This window comes from Nomia melanderi, chromosome 6, assembly GCF_051020985.1.
Source record: "Nomia melanderi isolate GNS246 chromosome 6, iyNomMela1, whole genome shotgun sequence".
NCBI classification, from domain to species: domain Eukaryota; kingdom Metazoa; phylum Arthropoda; class Insecta; order Hymenoptera; family Halictidae; genus Nomia; species Nomia melanderi.
The window spans coordinates 18,808,979-18,825,081 of NC_135004.1; the positions used below are offsets into that span (position 1 = coordinate 18,808,979).

The 16,103-nt window shown below is 56.9% G+C and overlaps 1 protein-coding gene and 1 long non-coding RNA gene across 3 annotated transcripts in view; one reads left to right on the plus strand and one right to left on the minus strand.

The window, feature by feature from the left end:
- Nucleotides 1-16,103, minus strand: part of LOC116430058 (lachesin) — a 54,215-nt gene that overhangs the window by 4,932 nt on the left and 33,180 nt on the right. For both annotated transcript variants that reach the window (XM_076368763.1, XM_076368762.1), the window contains exons 3-5: nt 11,605-11,702; nt 2,442-2,688; nt 828-968 (exon numbers count right to left, since the gene is read on the minus strand). In XM_076368763.1, coding sequence (XP_076224878.1) covers nt 828-968; nt 2,442-2,688; nt 11,605-11,702 — 486 coding nt within the window. The remainder of the gene's footprint in view (nt 1-827; nt 969-2,441; nt 2,689-11,604; nt 11,703-16,103) is intronic.
- Nucleotides 1-16,103, plus strand: part of LOC143174658 (uncharacterized) — a 70,885-nt gene that overhangs the window by 4,058 nt on the left and 50,724 nt on the right. The window lies entirely within an intron of this gene.

Here is a 16,103-nt window from a genome sequence, read left to right on the forward strand (position 1 = left end):
ATACATACTCGAATTCTGCGAGTACGCGGAGAATCATGGCGCGATCGCGCGCCCTCGGAAGATATTGAAAGTCATCGCGGACAAACTAATCCCTATTCGATGGGACATGTTCCAGCCCGTAATTGCTTTCGATCGGAATCGCGCGGTTCCCCGCGAATTTACGACGTCTTCATGTCCCGCTAAGCGGATCGTGATGGCGAATCGTCTCGCAGACACCGTGGATAATTAGTTCCCGAAACTGCTCCAGCCGGGCTGCGTATCTCCGATTCGAATTTTAATTACTATTCGATCGAGCGCCTCGTCTCGCCTCCTCGCGGAGCGTCGGTTTTCGGACGACAGGGAGAAATTGCTGGGAAACAGAGGGAGAAAGAGAAAGAATCGCGACGAGTAGCTGGAATGAAAAACCAACGTTCCGATTAACTGCGTAGATTACGGATCATTCGAAAGGCGATCATTCGTAAAAACACCGGTTACCGGATCGGTTGGGGATCGGTTGGGGATCGGTTGGGGATCGCTTGCGACTAATTCGAAGCCGCCCTTGCCGGGTACTTCGCATCACCTAGCAGACGATTACCTGGGCTATGTGGGTTGCTGTGGGTTACCGAGGGCCGAATTTGATACGGGTTACGGTTAGAATCGCTGCTGCTGGATGAACGGATATTCGAGGAGCGGTATTCGAGGACGGGTCCTCGCTCCCGGGGAGCCAGCGCGACGGCGACGCCGGGAATTAATAAAAAGAAAAGAATCGAACGTTGTTTGTCATCGACGAGGGCCGTCGCGGTGCGACGCGAGAGTTCTCGAGCCGAGATAAAAGTGTAATATCTTACCTGATATCAGCGGATTCTCGCGTCGCCAGTGCACACGAGGTGGCGGTCTTCCAGAGGCGTTGCACGAGAGGGTCGCGTTTTCGCCCTCCTGAACGGAGACCTCACCCTCCGACGTCCCGGAGCTCAGTATATCCGGCGGAACTGAAAAGGCCAATTCGTTTCGTCACTGTACGCCGCGCGATATCGCGGTTTAACCCCTCGCGCTGCAAATCAATTCAGACACTTGACAGAGAGTCGCGCGAGGAATTCTCCTTTCGCCCATTTCACGCGGATGCGTGCGCTAATCTCCTTTATTAATCATTCCGCGCGGAGCGATACGCGTTTCCAAAGAATCTGGCGCGTGCGATGCTACTACCGATGCATATAAGACGCGAATAAATCGGGGCGCGCAACAGGGTTAACACGATCGACCGGCCTCGGCTTCTCGACGCGCTGCTCGCGCCCTCGAGAAGACGAATCGAGTGGAAATTGGTAAAACGCGCGCCACCGGAAGTTCATTACGCGGCCAAAAACCGGCGAAACTTTCGCATTCAATTTGAACTTTGAGTTTGGAGGCGCGCCCTGTTCCCAGGGGATCAGGCGTTACGCGTATTTGCACGGTTGCACCGGAATTCAGGGGAATTCAGGGGAATTCAGCGGAATTCAGCGGACGGACGCGGCGCGAGCCCTGAACTTGGCGCACCGCGGCCGTAAAGATTCGTCGAAACGGCCGCGTGATCCAACGGCCGGTATTAAGGTCGCTATGGAAATTGGTCTCCGCGCTGCGAGCGGGGCGAAATCAGGTTAAAACGTCTCGCTCCCGTGGAGAGTTAAATAGCGTTTACCGAGCTCGCGTTATCGAAAGGGAACACATTTTTGGGATGAGGTCTTGGTTCTTTTGAACGCGCGCCGCCGGCCGAGGCCATTTCAATTACACGGCTTCGACTTGGACAAATATTCCGTACACCGGGCAGGGTCGGGGTCGGGGTCGTGGTCGTGGTCGTGGTTGGGGGTCTGGGTCGGCGGTAGAAAGGAATAAACGAGAGACCTTTTTCCGTGCGAGCCCACAAAGGAATTTCATTCCATTCGGTCCGATCGGTCTTTCGAGTCGAATGCAGCGGTAGGCGCAACGCTCTCAATGAATTCCCTACCACCCCTGGTGTCCGCGCGCTCCGGCGTGCACAATGAATCGCGTGCACGCGCTTACATCAGAGGTACAGAGAGCGGCGGTAATGTACGCGCCGCGTATACGTGTAATGCAGTGAGGACGAGGACGAGGGCGAGGACGAGGGCGAGGACGAGGACGAGGACGAGGCGGAGGGCGAGGATAGAGGACGCGGGATGGAGGATGGAGGCGAGGGAGAGGGTGCTATGGATACGCGCGGATGATGGAACGAATAGAAGGCGAGCGGGCAATGGTCCGGCCGGGTCCCGGCCTGGCCGGTTCCATTGAAACGTATTCCAGCGGCGGCGCGGCGGTGGGCGAGCCGCGCATATTTTCCACCCCCTTCTCGAGGCAGGCTAATCGGAAGCGGTGCGTGCGTACGCGACGTCTCTGCGACCGACCGCAAACACACGCCGCGCCGTACCTAACCCACCGCGTAGGAATGCGGCATAACGCGCAATTAGGCATACCTAGGACATCCACGCATCCCAGCTGGCTCAACATGGGCTTCGTGTTCAGTTGGCACATGTAGCAGCCTCGGTCAGCTTCCCGGAGCTGTCGAATATGCAGCCGCGAAGTGGCCTCCTCCTCGTCCCTCGATTGGCTCTGATTCTTCGTTTTCGCGTTCTCCAGCGTGACGAGGAATCGAGGCGAGTGGGTCACTTTTTGCTGACCCATCGACAATATCGTCTGATCCTCCATCCGGAGCCACCCCACCTGAGACACGGAACAAAAGCTTTGCGTTTTTACCAGCAATCGCGTTCGCATTCGCGCAAAACGGAACGAACGGCGCGCGCTGCACCCCCGTGCATGCTCGATCGCGTCAGCGCCATCACCCTCGCGTCGCGACGCGACGCTACGCGACGAGAAGCGGCGCGTTCCTTCGCAAACCTGGTAATTATCTGGATGTTCTAATTCGAGACACGCGTAATGCCGCGCCGAGCGCTGCTCGGAACGGGGCGTGCACGGACTTGATTAAATAACCGTTGACGAGAGAGCGGAAGAGGCGGAAGCGGAAATACGGCGCTGATGATTCCAGGCCAGATTGTTCTCGCTCGAACGTGAAATCGTCGAGACGAGAATCGTTTTTCGAGCGAGCTCTCCCGGCGAGCCTCTCACGCTTTTTCGTCGCCGGAAAATGTCCTTTTAACGCTGGGAGGACCGGGCGGCTCGGACCGAGCCATTCGTAACTTTCCTAAAGTACGTCCGAGGCGTGGAGTAGGATATCGGTTTGTTTCTTTTGCCGGGCGGTTCGTACGTGACCGCGAGATGATACGCGCGCTAATACCACGAGTAATCGTTCAAGTAGCGCCTAAGGAATTACGTCCGAGCAGCGAGAACGTACACCTGCCGTGCGTGCGACAAAACGACGCGAGTTTATGGAAACTTTTAGGTGGATACAAACTTTGGTCTCCCCGCGTCAAAGAAGCTAAGAACAGCTAACACGGTTTCGCTGTAACGCGGTTACAGAATTAGCGGGAAAACCGGAGAATTCGAGGGAGAACCGTAGAGAAATACGCGGATTCGTATCGCGACGGTTGCAGAAATCATCAAAGGGAACGTTAACGAGGAAACCAGAGCCCGTCTGCAGAAAATAGACTACGGAAGTAAAACAGCTTTCAATCTGATTGTTCTCTGAAAAATCATCGTTGCGCTGGGGCCACGCTAATCTTCCCCGCAGCGTTCGAACGTCACTGTACGTACCGTCGAAGCAAGACAATTTCATCTCCCACTGCTACGATTGTTTCAACTTTTCTCTTCGAAAGAGCGGCTAACAACTCCCGATACACGACAAACATCCGAACAGCTTTTCATCGAAACCTTCGGACGTGAAGGGAAGATCGAGATTTCGAGATAACCGGTTTTCGAGGAGGGCCCGAAGGGACGTGGACGTGGTCGTGGACGTGGACGTGGCCGGTGATCGAGCTACCGAACGGGAGGGAACTCGAGACGGCGCGATATCGCGCGTGTATCATCCTCGTGTCTTGTCGAGCGATTCCGCGAAGCTAGACGGGCGCCGCGTCGAGCAGCACGTACGGCCACCGGCAGTAATTGCTTTTAGACAAGCTCGAACCGGTTTGTATGTCCCTGCCACCGCAGGAATCACCCTAACGAAAGGTTCAATTTAACGTCGTATCGCAGACCCTTTGCCCCGCAGCCTACTCCCGCATCTCCTACGCGTTATCTATAACGCTGCACTTGCTAATTAATCCGAAGCGACTGTCGTGCGGCTCGTGCGCTTCCCCTATGTCCGCCTATGACGCCCGTATACCCTCGGCCGGCCGATGACGCGAGCGCGCGAGAGTACGCGCGCGGAACTCGGATCGGAGAACACGCTCGAGCGATCCGTTTTTAACGGGACTCTAACCCCAACGAACTCGGAGCTAATCGCGGGCACGCGCGGAGGTTCGAGGTCTTTCTCCCGGAGATAGCCGTCGTCGACGATAACCCGCCGCCGCGAAGAATAGGCCGAGCGGAGAGGACGGACGGTCTCGCGTTCGAATTCTTTCGTTCGCCGGGGACGACGCAATCGATAATGTCTCGAGTAGTTTGTCACGGGGAACAACTGTTTGCCCCGCGCGGAACGGGGTCGGAAATTATTACGTCGCCTGCAGAGTCGTAATCTCGACGACAAAGATAACGATTCGTTCGATCCGGTTCCAGGATAATGCTCGGTCGTCCCGCGGAAAACGAATTCCTTATCCGATAAAAAGCTGCAGCCGAATCCTGATCGGATATCCGGGGGAGCCCGGTGTTTTGCATAATTTCGGTCGGCGCACGATCATCCGAGCTCCGAGGTTGTTTCCGAAAGGGAATTCTTCGCGCGCGACGTCTACCTTTTCTGCCGGAAACGGCCGGAACTCCGGCAACTCCGGCAACTCCGGCACTCCGGAGAATAGACGACGCGCGTGAGATTCGAACTAGCCTCCCCGAAACGCTTCGTCGCAGCCTCCGTCGACGGATACGCGCGCTCGTTACGCGGGCTGCGTGAAAGCTCGCAAATTGTATCCGCGAGTCGCGTCGTCTCGTCTAACCCCGGGCGAGGCGATTTACGAGTCTACCGGTATCCCGAGCACGTCCCGCTCCTTACGCCGGGGAACGAACCGCGAGGTATCCCCGGGAAATCCTCAGACAGGTTCGACGGCTGACACACATTATCCGCGGAGTTACGAAATTCCCCGGTGGGTACGGTGCCCCTTCCAGTGTAATATTTCGAGAGACCCTGGGCCACGAATCTACGTTAGCGCTAAGAGATTGCTCCCCGTACCCTCTTCCTGGGCCAACCTCCATCCCTCTTCCTCTTCCGTTCCATTGTAATCATGGAAACAATCATTCTTCGCTCTCCTTCCCGCCTGTGCTCCTTCGCTCTAACCTCGACGATCTCGGTCCGTCTCTGCTCGTTCCCCTCCAGCCGCGGTTTCTCTTCTCTCTCGGCCTCTCTCTCTTCGTTCGCTCTCGGAAAACTCGCATCCCGCCCCTCCGCCGCCACTGGTAGCGCCGCCGCCGCCGCCGCCGCCGCATTCTCGTCCCGTCTCCGGTTCCATGCTATCTATATCCGTCCATCTTTCTCGTCCTCTTTTCGCCTCCATCTCCATCACGGATTTCGGGCTAAAAGCTCTGTCTTCGTTGCTCCGGCGGGGCATCGCGGCGCGGTCTCTCGGTGGTGTGGCGAGCTACCCTTTCGCTCGCCTCCGCAGCAATCACCGATTTGTCTGAATAAGCCCCGGGCAAGTATATGCTCGTGCTTACCCCGGGGAAACACCACTCCGGCCAACTCACACCCGTCGTCTCCGATCCACTAGCCCCTCCCCCGCCGCCGTGCCCCAACGGCGAATCCTCTCTCGACATCAGCCCCCTGTACTTTCCTATTCTGGTCCCCACACCCTCGATCGGCGGCCTGGCAGCGACTCCATACCCGAAAATACTCCGGTTCATCGATGCTCGACGGGAAGCTCGGGAGAGCGAACGAGCGAGCGAGCGGGACGGCCGGGCTGGAACGGAGTTGCCAAAGTCCCGGAGAGGCGGGAGCTATCCGGTGTTAATCAGCGACGGAACGTCGCGAATGGAAAGGCATAAGCGAATCCGAGCGGGAAACGCGGAGCGGATCGAGGGGGGGGGGGCGCCGTGCTCCGATCGCGACGCGCTCGAATATCTCGACGTTCGGCCGATGATCACCGCCGTTTCCGGATTCCTTGGGAACCTTTGTAACTGGATAACACCGTAACGCGAGAGTCCGCTTCGCTTCTGTCGCGAAAGAATAAGCGACGCGCGATCGAGCGCGTTCGAATTAATACGGAACGGGGAAAGATCAACGGCTACTCGATTTTACCGAGCCGTCCGAACGATAATCCGCGTCCCCGCGGCGACCGAGAGGAAACTCTCGGAGCCGACCAGAAGGATACAATTATCGAAGCGAAAGTTTTTCGGTGTTCACCGATGAAAGGGAACAAAGTTGATCGTTCTTCGATAGCGCGAGAAATTCGTTGCGAAGAAACGACCCTGCCGGGGTAATTAAACTTTGCTTGTTCCGGGCGGTCGTCTTCGGAGGAATTGCGGCGATCGGACAACAGGAACCGTAGAAATCCGACGTCCACCCTCCTCCGGCCGATCATTTATTTTATGTAACCCGCGACGAGCGTGCCGTCAATCTCTCCGAAGATCGATCGTCATCGAAATCCCCGTCGGCCGTTTCGTCACGGAAATTGGACGAACGACGCGTCGTGACGTTACGTCATTAGGAACGCTCTGTTACCGGCGACTCGCCATTTTGTAGGCGCGACGCGGCTCGGCCGAGCGTCACGAGTTTCGCGCGCTAATTTATTTTTCGCGCATCGTCCGTGTCACCGCGCTTCCAGGAGTGTCCGATGATCGAACGGGCGGTTCGTACGTTTCCGGGAAACTTGAGTCGTTAACTCCGAAGATGAATCGCCGACGGGAACCCTTTCGCGTAAAAACGACCGAGAATTCCGCGACCCCTTTCCCGGCGATCCTCGACGGTCGTCGATCGTTGTTCTCGAAGCCCGTTCCGCGACGATGAAATTTGTTTCTCCCGGGGAGAGGCTCGAATCCTCCTTTCGTATTTCGTATTTGTCCGGTGTTACGAGATATTTATGCGCAAACCTTTAGCGGAAGGTCCGGTCGGCCATAAATAAGGGTATGGGAACGATTGCGATTACTATCGCGCCGTCGAAACGGCTACCTTCGACCCTCCCCTTTCTATCATACACGCATATCGATACGTTTACTTCCCTTTCGGTTTCCGCGTTTGCTTTACCGCCTTTATCGCCGTCGATACCGAGGAAAAATCAAGCAACCGAGAAATATCCAGCGACTCGCAACGGATACAGGGCACACGTACGGTTATCGACGATCCCGCCGCGTTCCCGGCGTTCGTTTCTCGATGATTCCAGGAGGAGGAGGCCGGGGAAACGTTGCGCAACGTTTTTCCAGCGACGCAGGCCAGGGAGAGGGTGGCTTGCTTCGAATCTTTTAATGAATTCGCGCGACGGGCAACTCCATCTAAACACGTCCGATGGAGTTTCAGAAGCCATAAATCTTCTACTCTTTCCAGACGTCTTTCACGAACAGAGTCAAAGCGTCGAGCACAAGAGAATCGCTTTGAAGCCGCTTGCTGGTTCCGATTTTCTCGGTGGTGGTGGTGGCGGCGGTGCAAACAGCCCGTTCGGTATCGTCGATCGGTATCCTCGCGACGTCTCGCCCCGATCTTCACAGGAAACGTCCCTTCCCATATTTTTTAAAGCTTGATCCAGCTTTGAGAAAGCCGGAATAAAGAGGGGAAGAAAGGATTGGCGTTGCCTGCGTCTCGCCGACTTGTCTCGTTTCACTTGCTCGGAAAGGTGCGGCGTATACTAAAAGCTCCCGCGGCCACGTCGGAACCGCTTCCTCCGCTCCCGTTCCCCTCCCGGTCCCTTTCTCTCTCGCGGATGCGGAACGAAGCGAAGCTTTAGGAAAATCGGCCGGAGCGACTACAGGACCACCGATAAGAAAACACGGGAACAAAAGTCCGGCGAGAGGAATCCAGGAGTGGACGGAGCCAACTGGAACGGAGCTCTCCCGATTTCAGCGGTCGCGTCTCGCCGATTTTTCCTCGCGTTGCGAAACGCGAATGTAAAATCTCCGGGTTCCTTGGTCGCCTTTATCTTGGCCGATGAACGCCGCGCGGCTCGGGCCACTCGCGTCTCGCGTTCTCCTCGGAATCTTTCCGGTCGAGCCGTTCGAGCTTTTCAATTTCCTCCGCGGCGCGCGGCGTTCCGGAAAAACTGTTGCCGAAATTTCCTGAAACGCTCCGCCCACGGCGAACCCGGCCGCCACGCGTTCGTAAACGGTTAACTGCGATTTTAAAAGAGGAATCCTGCCAGCCGGGAACAGAGGAACGCCGGAGGAAACGTTTCGCGTGGAAAATAGAGACGCTTTAAGTTCGCGCGTGTTAGCACAACAATGGGTCAAAGGAGTTTCGCGCGCCGCGAAATTCCATCTCACGACGGAGAACGCGCGCCGGCACGCCGACTCGACTCGACTCGACTCGACTCGAGGCGAGTCGACGCGACGCGGCGCGCCAACTTTTGATCAACGGCGACGCGTCGCTCGGACCGAGTTACGAGAATTCCCGCAAATTGGATTTCCGCGAGGCAACTGCGACTAGACGCGTACCTGCACGGTGAACTCGCGCGGAAAGGGAAACCGTCGCGAAAGATTGCCCGCTTTGTCGATCCGACGTTGAGCGACGCGACGCCGGCTGATTTTTCTTACCTCGGGAAGCGAGACAGGCGTGCCCGCGTCGCGGAACGCACAAATTAAAGTGCGAAATTGAAACGACTCGAAAAGACTCGGTGAAGCTAAACTCTTCGAGACGAAAGCGAAGCAACTTTCTCTTGAGAACCTGTGCGCCATATACCGTAACAATGAAACCGTTAACAATTTTATCGAACGAATTAGTTTATGCAGCTGTATCGTTGCAGTTCCTCCGCTCGACGTGACCCGACGTCGCTCGACGTTGCTCGGCAAGGGATCGGCTCCGTTTCTCCTTGTTTCCCGGCGCGAGAAAACAATTCTCCAGATCCCTTTAATTATTTCGTTCCGCGCTGCCGACCAAGCGGCTCCGTGCAGTTTTGAGTGGCAACGGGAAACGCCTGCCGAAATCACGCACCGGAAGCCGAACAAAGGGGGTCTCGGTAACGAAACCGGCGCGAGCCCGAATAAAAATCCGCCTGGCCGCGTAGCTTCGACGTCGTTCGCGGTTGCTCTCGAATCGAACGCGCGACAACGATCGAGCGAACTTTTTCTAATTGAAAGCCGTGGAACGGACCGCGACGACGGTGTCCCGGCGCGACGCGACGCGAAACAGAGGTGGTAACTGGCCCGTAACCAGGAATCGACGCTGTTTCGAAATGGCATCGCGACCGTAGCCGCGGGGAACGGGTTAAAGGGCAAACAGCGCTCGCTCGTTTGATCGAAGGTAGCGCGGTCACGGTTCCAGCACGGTAGTTCCGTAGAATGGATCCGCGTGAATACAAATCTGCGGTTATCGAGTATTATTCCCTCGCGGTGTAGCGTCGCGCTACGGACGCGGTTAAAAGCGCCACGCGAAAAATAATACAAAACGAGACGGGCAGCGGCGCGCGTAGCGGACCGTCGCGCCTGCAAATATAAATGCGTTTCGACGAGCGTTCGATCGCGCGTCGACGAATCCACCGCGACGCGACACACGTATCTCGCTCCCGTCCGCTGCGCCCCGTCGCGCCGTCGCGCCGTCGCGTCACCGTGCGGCGAGCCGTTCCGCGAAACGCCTTTAATTTCTAATTGGTCGATTGTTCGGATATCCGGATATCCGTTACCAGCCGAATCCGGCCGTGCTCGGATCCCGACAAAATCGGCTCACGAGAAAGTTTAATATCCCGCGGCAAAAAAACGTTCGACGGTTCGATCGGCAGACGTTTGCCTACGCGGGCGTGTTCGTGCAAAACAAATTGCGCCCGCGGAACGATTGCGCGCCGATTCGAAACGGTGTTTTTCAGTCTGCTCTGCGTCCGACGCGATGTCCAGTATTTATAACGTCGCCGATGTACACCACCGAAATTTTCGAGCCGGTCGATGCCGCCTGTCGGCTCGGTTCGCTGTCTCGCGCACCGATTCGAAAAAGTTACGAACCGACCGACAGCCCTGGATAACGGTTAATAAAGTCCGCCCAAAAGCGACGCGACTTCGGGTTCGCCGGTGACACGGCCCGCGGCAGCCAGCCGCACGGGAACTCTTGCTCGCGAGTTGATCGTTCGACGATCCTCTATCGTCGCTTCCTTCTCTCCCCTTTGTTCCTCGCGACGCTCCGAGAGCGACGCGTTTTATTCCCCGAGACGAATCAACTCCGATCGTTGGACGTTACTTCTCCCCGACGCGCGACGATTAATTCCTTGGCGTTTCGAGTTCTCGGTGGATCTCCTCGGTACAGTTGCCGTCGACGTTCGGTTAGATAAACTTCCGAAGGGTTCGCCACGTGTTTTGCCGTTGTTGCCGCGCAAAAAGCGGAAACCGGTGTCGAAGTACCGAGAGAGAACTTTCCTCTCCTCGAGTAGTCTTTTTTCCCGGCGGCCCTCGCTGTTCCCTGCACCCGCGGCTCCGAGTGTTTCTCGAGATCGGAAGCCGCGTCGGCGCGAGCCAACGAATCGAAAGAATCGCGATAGAAACGAGCTCCGACGCGGCGCGGCCCGAAATAATTCCCGGCTACGCGCAAGATCCGATAAGGGCGGAAAACGCTGGGAGCCTCGCTCGAACCGCGCGCGACGGGGGCGCGGGGATTTCTCGATACGCGACGATGTAAAAATTCCTCCGGCAACCGCTGATATTTATCTCTCTGCCGCGGGCGTTACAGATTCTCGGGAACGCCGTCGCGTTTCATAAACAATCGATTCGAAAAGTTGAGCGCGGCGCTACTCGGACGAGAAGCGGATACGTCGAGGCAGCCGCGGACGGCTCGCGGAGGTGCGGCCGTGGAACACGGTTTCGCCGGGGCGGCTGTCGCGAAGATTAAACTCGCCGGGGACGGAATATCGCGATAGCCGAGTCGCAGCGAATTCCACGGAAGAACGGCCGGGTTAATTCGCTCGGAATCGAAAGTTTCGCCCAGGACGAAAACCAGCTGGTAAACAAATACGCGCGCGACGTTTGTTCGGCCGCGCAAACGAGTTAATCACTCGCGGCGGAACGGCATTTAATTTCGTCTCGTTACCCGGCGCGGAGCTTAATGAATTGTGTTTCCGTCGAGAACTTCCGAGAAGCTTTCCCGTGTCCGACGGAATCCTCGCCAGACGGACAAAGTTTCGGTTTATTTCCACCCGGTGAATGAATACGATGGCCTTTCGGGCCATGGAAAACTGTTGGAAAGTTAGTCCGGGCGCGACAGCGACAGCGGTGGCGTTGGCGGTGGCGACGCCGACGCCGACGGAACGGGGGGACGGACGGAGCACCGTCGCTTCGGGTTAAATGGAAACAGGCGAACAGGAATAAGCGCGTGCAAAAAGGCGCGAGGCGCACGCGACCGCGCCGCCCGTTCGTTGCGTCGAATTTTCCTCGGGGTTCGGCGCGTGAACTCGAGTACGCACCAGCGAAATCTCTTACCTTGTAATTGCCGAGATTCCTAATGGTGCACAGCAGAATGGCCTCCTTGCCGATGGCTGCGGTCACATTACCGATCGGCTTCACGAAGCCCGGCAGATCTGGAAAAAGGCGCGATCTCGATCAGTACACCGTGGTTCCAGCCGGCGAGCGCGAAGTTCCTTTCGAGAGTTTCCATCGAGCGCGTCTCTACCGTGCAGACCGCAGATTTATGAACGAAATATGGGAATATCGCGGGCGCGTGGCGCCACCGTATATTTTCCGTGAAAAATATCTCGCATCGTTTACAACGGGTGCGGATTCGATACGCGTGATTCGTTGCCCTCGTTAAAGCGTACGTGACGGCGCAATGACAGCGATTAACAGCTCGTTGGCGCATATAATATCGAGCGATCACCGGTGAGGCATAGTTTCAATTTCCTAGTTGACGCGTTCACTGTCACCGGTTAATGGCCAAAGACGTCGCGCGGCCGGCTGTCCGTTCGGCGGCTCGTTCTTCTCCTCCCGGCGGATTTTCGTGGATCTACGATGCATCCCGGAATAACGTACGATTCTCTCGGGGAAACGAAAATATTCGAAGCGATTAACGAGGGAGCCCGTCTCTGCGAGGAAGGGAAGAAGCAATCGTTTCTCTTATTATCTGGCCCTCCTGGGAGCCAAGTGAACTTTTGCAGACACCTTTCACGCGTTTCACGACAAAAGCGATCACGGTGCGCCTCCATCCGGGCTGCCGTCGAGCCGGAGAGTCGTCTGACGAGAAGGTGCCGCTTGAAATTCGCTTATAGGAAAACAGAAGCGCGCTTCTCTATCGCGTCGGTGTTTACACGAGCGTCTGGCGCGTACGTTAGATGCACGCGTCCGACGCTAATAGGAAGTTCCGTCGTTTGCCGCGTTCGGAACGAACGGGAGATACCTCGTCTCGGAATTGGACTTTGCTAACACCGCTCAACTACTTTTTCGAATTCGGTAACCGATAGCCGAGGATCTCACGATGAATCTTCCAGTTCCGACAGACACAGAGACGGAAACGCGCCGGTAGCGCGCAGTTCGCTCGACGAGAAATCGGGGGAGCCCGTTGGTCAAGACGATCGCGCAAATTCCAAAGTATTCCCGTAGTTTCGAGTTCCGTGCGTAACTCCCCGGGGGAAAACTTTTCCCGAAAACGTACGGAAAAAGTTGGAATATTCCGAGGTGGAAGCGCTGCGGGCGGAGCCGGGACACGGGGAGAAAGGAGGGTCGAAAAAAAGGCGATTCTCGATATCGTCGCCTGGAGTGAGGACGATCGGTTAGATAGGGGACACCGTTCGGCGAAAATGAACTCGATGCTATCGGAGGCGGCCACATGGCGCGCTCGCCGAGTGAAAGTTTCGAAATAGAGCAGCGGCGCGGACTCGCGGACACCGGGGTGCGACCGGAAGACCGGCGCCCGGTCGCATCCGATCGGTCGCCGCGTTCTGCGCGTCCAACGGAAAAAAAGCCGAGTTTCCAGCCGTTGGCCAGCTACCCCGAGGCGCGCGGTCACGCGAAAAGAGGACCCGAAGATCCGAAGATCCGAAAATCCGCGACGAACCGACGAAATAAAAAATCCGTCTGTTTCGTCCTATTAGTACGCGCGTTGTTTAGATAACGCGAAGGCAAAGCCTCGGGATAATTGCGCTTGGCCTCGGACGCTGCAACAACGGAGCGATAAAGCGGCCGGACCGACTCTTTCGCTTATCGTTGCCGAATGGAATCGCGTGTTTGCGCAGCGTCGATACTCCGTTCGCTTTGTTAGCACGGTTCAACGCCGCGAACGGAAACGATCGTTCGAGCCGGCCCCGCAAGGATTCCGCGTCCGGTCGACGAGCGCGGCGTGCGGCCGAAGTTCGTCAGATTTTTTCAACGCCCCGGCCAGACAGCACGGGAGTGGCGGCTGCTCGAGAAAGCTCGAGAGAGCGCGAACATTCGGCGGAGGGATTTGTTATTCGGGTAGACGGGGTGGCGGATGCGGCGAACGCGGCCGCGGCCGAACTTCGGCTCCGGCGGACCTGGGAAAACAGCACCGCCGCGCTATTATGATAAGATATTCACTGACAGAAACAGGAGAGGGAAGGCATTTTCAGGTCGCAGCGTCGTCCTCCGCGCGGCCGTGGATCTGGAATGTAATATAAGGAAGCGCGCGGAGGAAAGTGCCGTGCAGGCGACGAGGCCGAGTGCCCGTGGCGAACTGCGAACTGCGAACGGAACGGACGAGGTAGAAGAAAACGCCGAGGAAACCGGAGAGGAAACCGGAGAAAAGAGGGAGCCGGAAAGTACGCGAAAGAACCGGGGTGGGGGACGGAGGGCCGCCGGATCGTTTCGTTTCGTTTCCCCCGGATTCGGATCCGGAGTTCAAGCCGGAGCCGGAGGTTTCGGCGCGCCTACACCCGCCGGCCGCGCCCGCTCGCTGCCATGCCGGCGCCTTCATTTTATGGCGGAATTATTCCGAGAGAGAAAAATAATTCAATCTCCTGCGGTGTACAGTTTAGGCCAGCAGCATCCCGGCTCCGGCTCGAGTGGGAGGCGGCCGATCCGCAAGGTCGGCGGATGCGATCCGAGGGACGCCGATTAGGAGCAGAAAGTCGTTCCGTTTCGGACCGTCTGCGCTCGAATTTTCACCAACCGCCCGTCAACGGGAACGACCTCCTCCCGTATATTCTCGAGCGGGCTCTCTCGCGCGGCGTCTCGTCGAAAATATTTTTCGCGACCGTCTTCCCGGTATTATTACGCTCTTCGAAATGACGAAGTGCGCTCCAGCGCGCTCGAGTGTGCCGCTTCGAGAGCGCCGAGTCGACGGTCTCGTATCGCGGGACCGGATCAACGCAACTCAATTCCACGGACGACATAGTCGCTCGGACGGCTGTTTTCATATTTTTCCGAGCACGAGTGTAGCGGCTCGCGGCGAACGCGATCCAATCGATCGTCGCGAATAACGGGAGAACGGAAGCGAGACGCCGACGGTAATGCTCGCAAATCGGCTATCGGCAGTCCCGAAATTTCTCTCGTATCTCTCCGTATCTCTTTGATAATCGTTCCCAACTACGTCGGTGTATCGCTCTTGTCCTTCGTAGTTACAAGGTGGACGACGTCGATTAATTGCGCCAGAGGCTCCTCGTTCTTTTTGCGTTGAAGGATCCGTGTCCGTATAATAAATCAAACGAGATATGAGATATGAAATATTTCGATCTAGAAATACGAGGTCGCGAATCAAATCGCATCGCGTCGGATCGGCCAGCGCGGGGGAACGGACGAGGAGCGTCTCCAGCGACGGGATAAAATATCGTTCGACGTATTTTTCGAAGATCTCACGGACGGGATCGGACGGCAATCGGCAGCGAGGCGACGCGCGGCGACGCGCGGCGACGCGTTTAGAGAAAGAGGGCATTTTTACGCGTCGGCGGAGGTGTCGGCACGTCGGTTAACACGAATAAAGAATCGTGGGGCCGGCCAGATGTTCTCGGGCTACCTCTCGTTCGGCTCGCGCACGTTTCATAAAAATACATATCAGGAAGCGGCGATACGTTTCGCTGGCCGTACGTTCGACAAATTACTCTGTTATTTCGCGCAGCGCCGCGACGCCCGGCGCGAGATACAGTGTAATCGTTTCCCGGTGCAGAGACAGCCTGAGAAATGGCCGGTACGGGCGCGCCGGAGCGAAAATATGAGCAACTTTTCCAAGGCGAGAGCGGGACCTCCGCGTTTCTCTTACCTCGGACGCGCGTAAACTCGCGTTACCGATGTCGCACGGAAACCCTCGGACGACAAAGAGAACGGAATTTGTAGTTTAAACGCGGCGAGCGATCATTATCGCAAGAATGTCGAGACTACACTACAGGTGCATGCAACTGGGTGCAGCTCGGAGGGAATTCCGGGGAAGACCGAGACGTCGACCGCAACCGATCGCGGAGACGCCGAGCGGAAGGTCGCGCGGATCGTCAAAGCGTCGGCGCACCCTCGAACTTGGCGGTCTCGGGGCCGAAGGTTGCCGAGCAACAGTGCGTCTCCGCGACGCCTCGGTGTTTCGCAAACGATCGAGCGAACGGGCACGTCGCAATCGAGTTCCGAACAAAGGGAGGGACGGCCGATCGACCACGGTGGCGCGCCTCTAATGAATTTAATAAGCGTCCTAAGCGCGTCGCAGCGGCCGACAACGAGGTCGAACGAGACTTTAAACGCGGCTCGCAGATGGTGCCTGCACTTTTGCGAAACCCGCGCGGCATTTATTAATCGTAATGGTTACATAATTGCGCGCTCGCGGTGATACCTCTTATTATTCGTTGCCGCGCGTTGACCCATTTCACGGTGCGTCCGCGTCCGTTTCCTACTTCTCGCGGTATCGACGTACGTTAAACATTATCGGCGCGACCGTGCACGCGTACACCTGTAATTAAATTCATCGAATTTCACGGTGAATTGCGATAAAAGTCTCGTCGCGAATTCGTGCGATCCATCGGACCGATCCGCGGCGAATTAATTAAAACGTC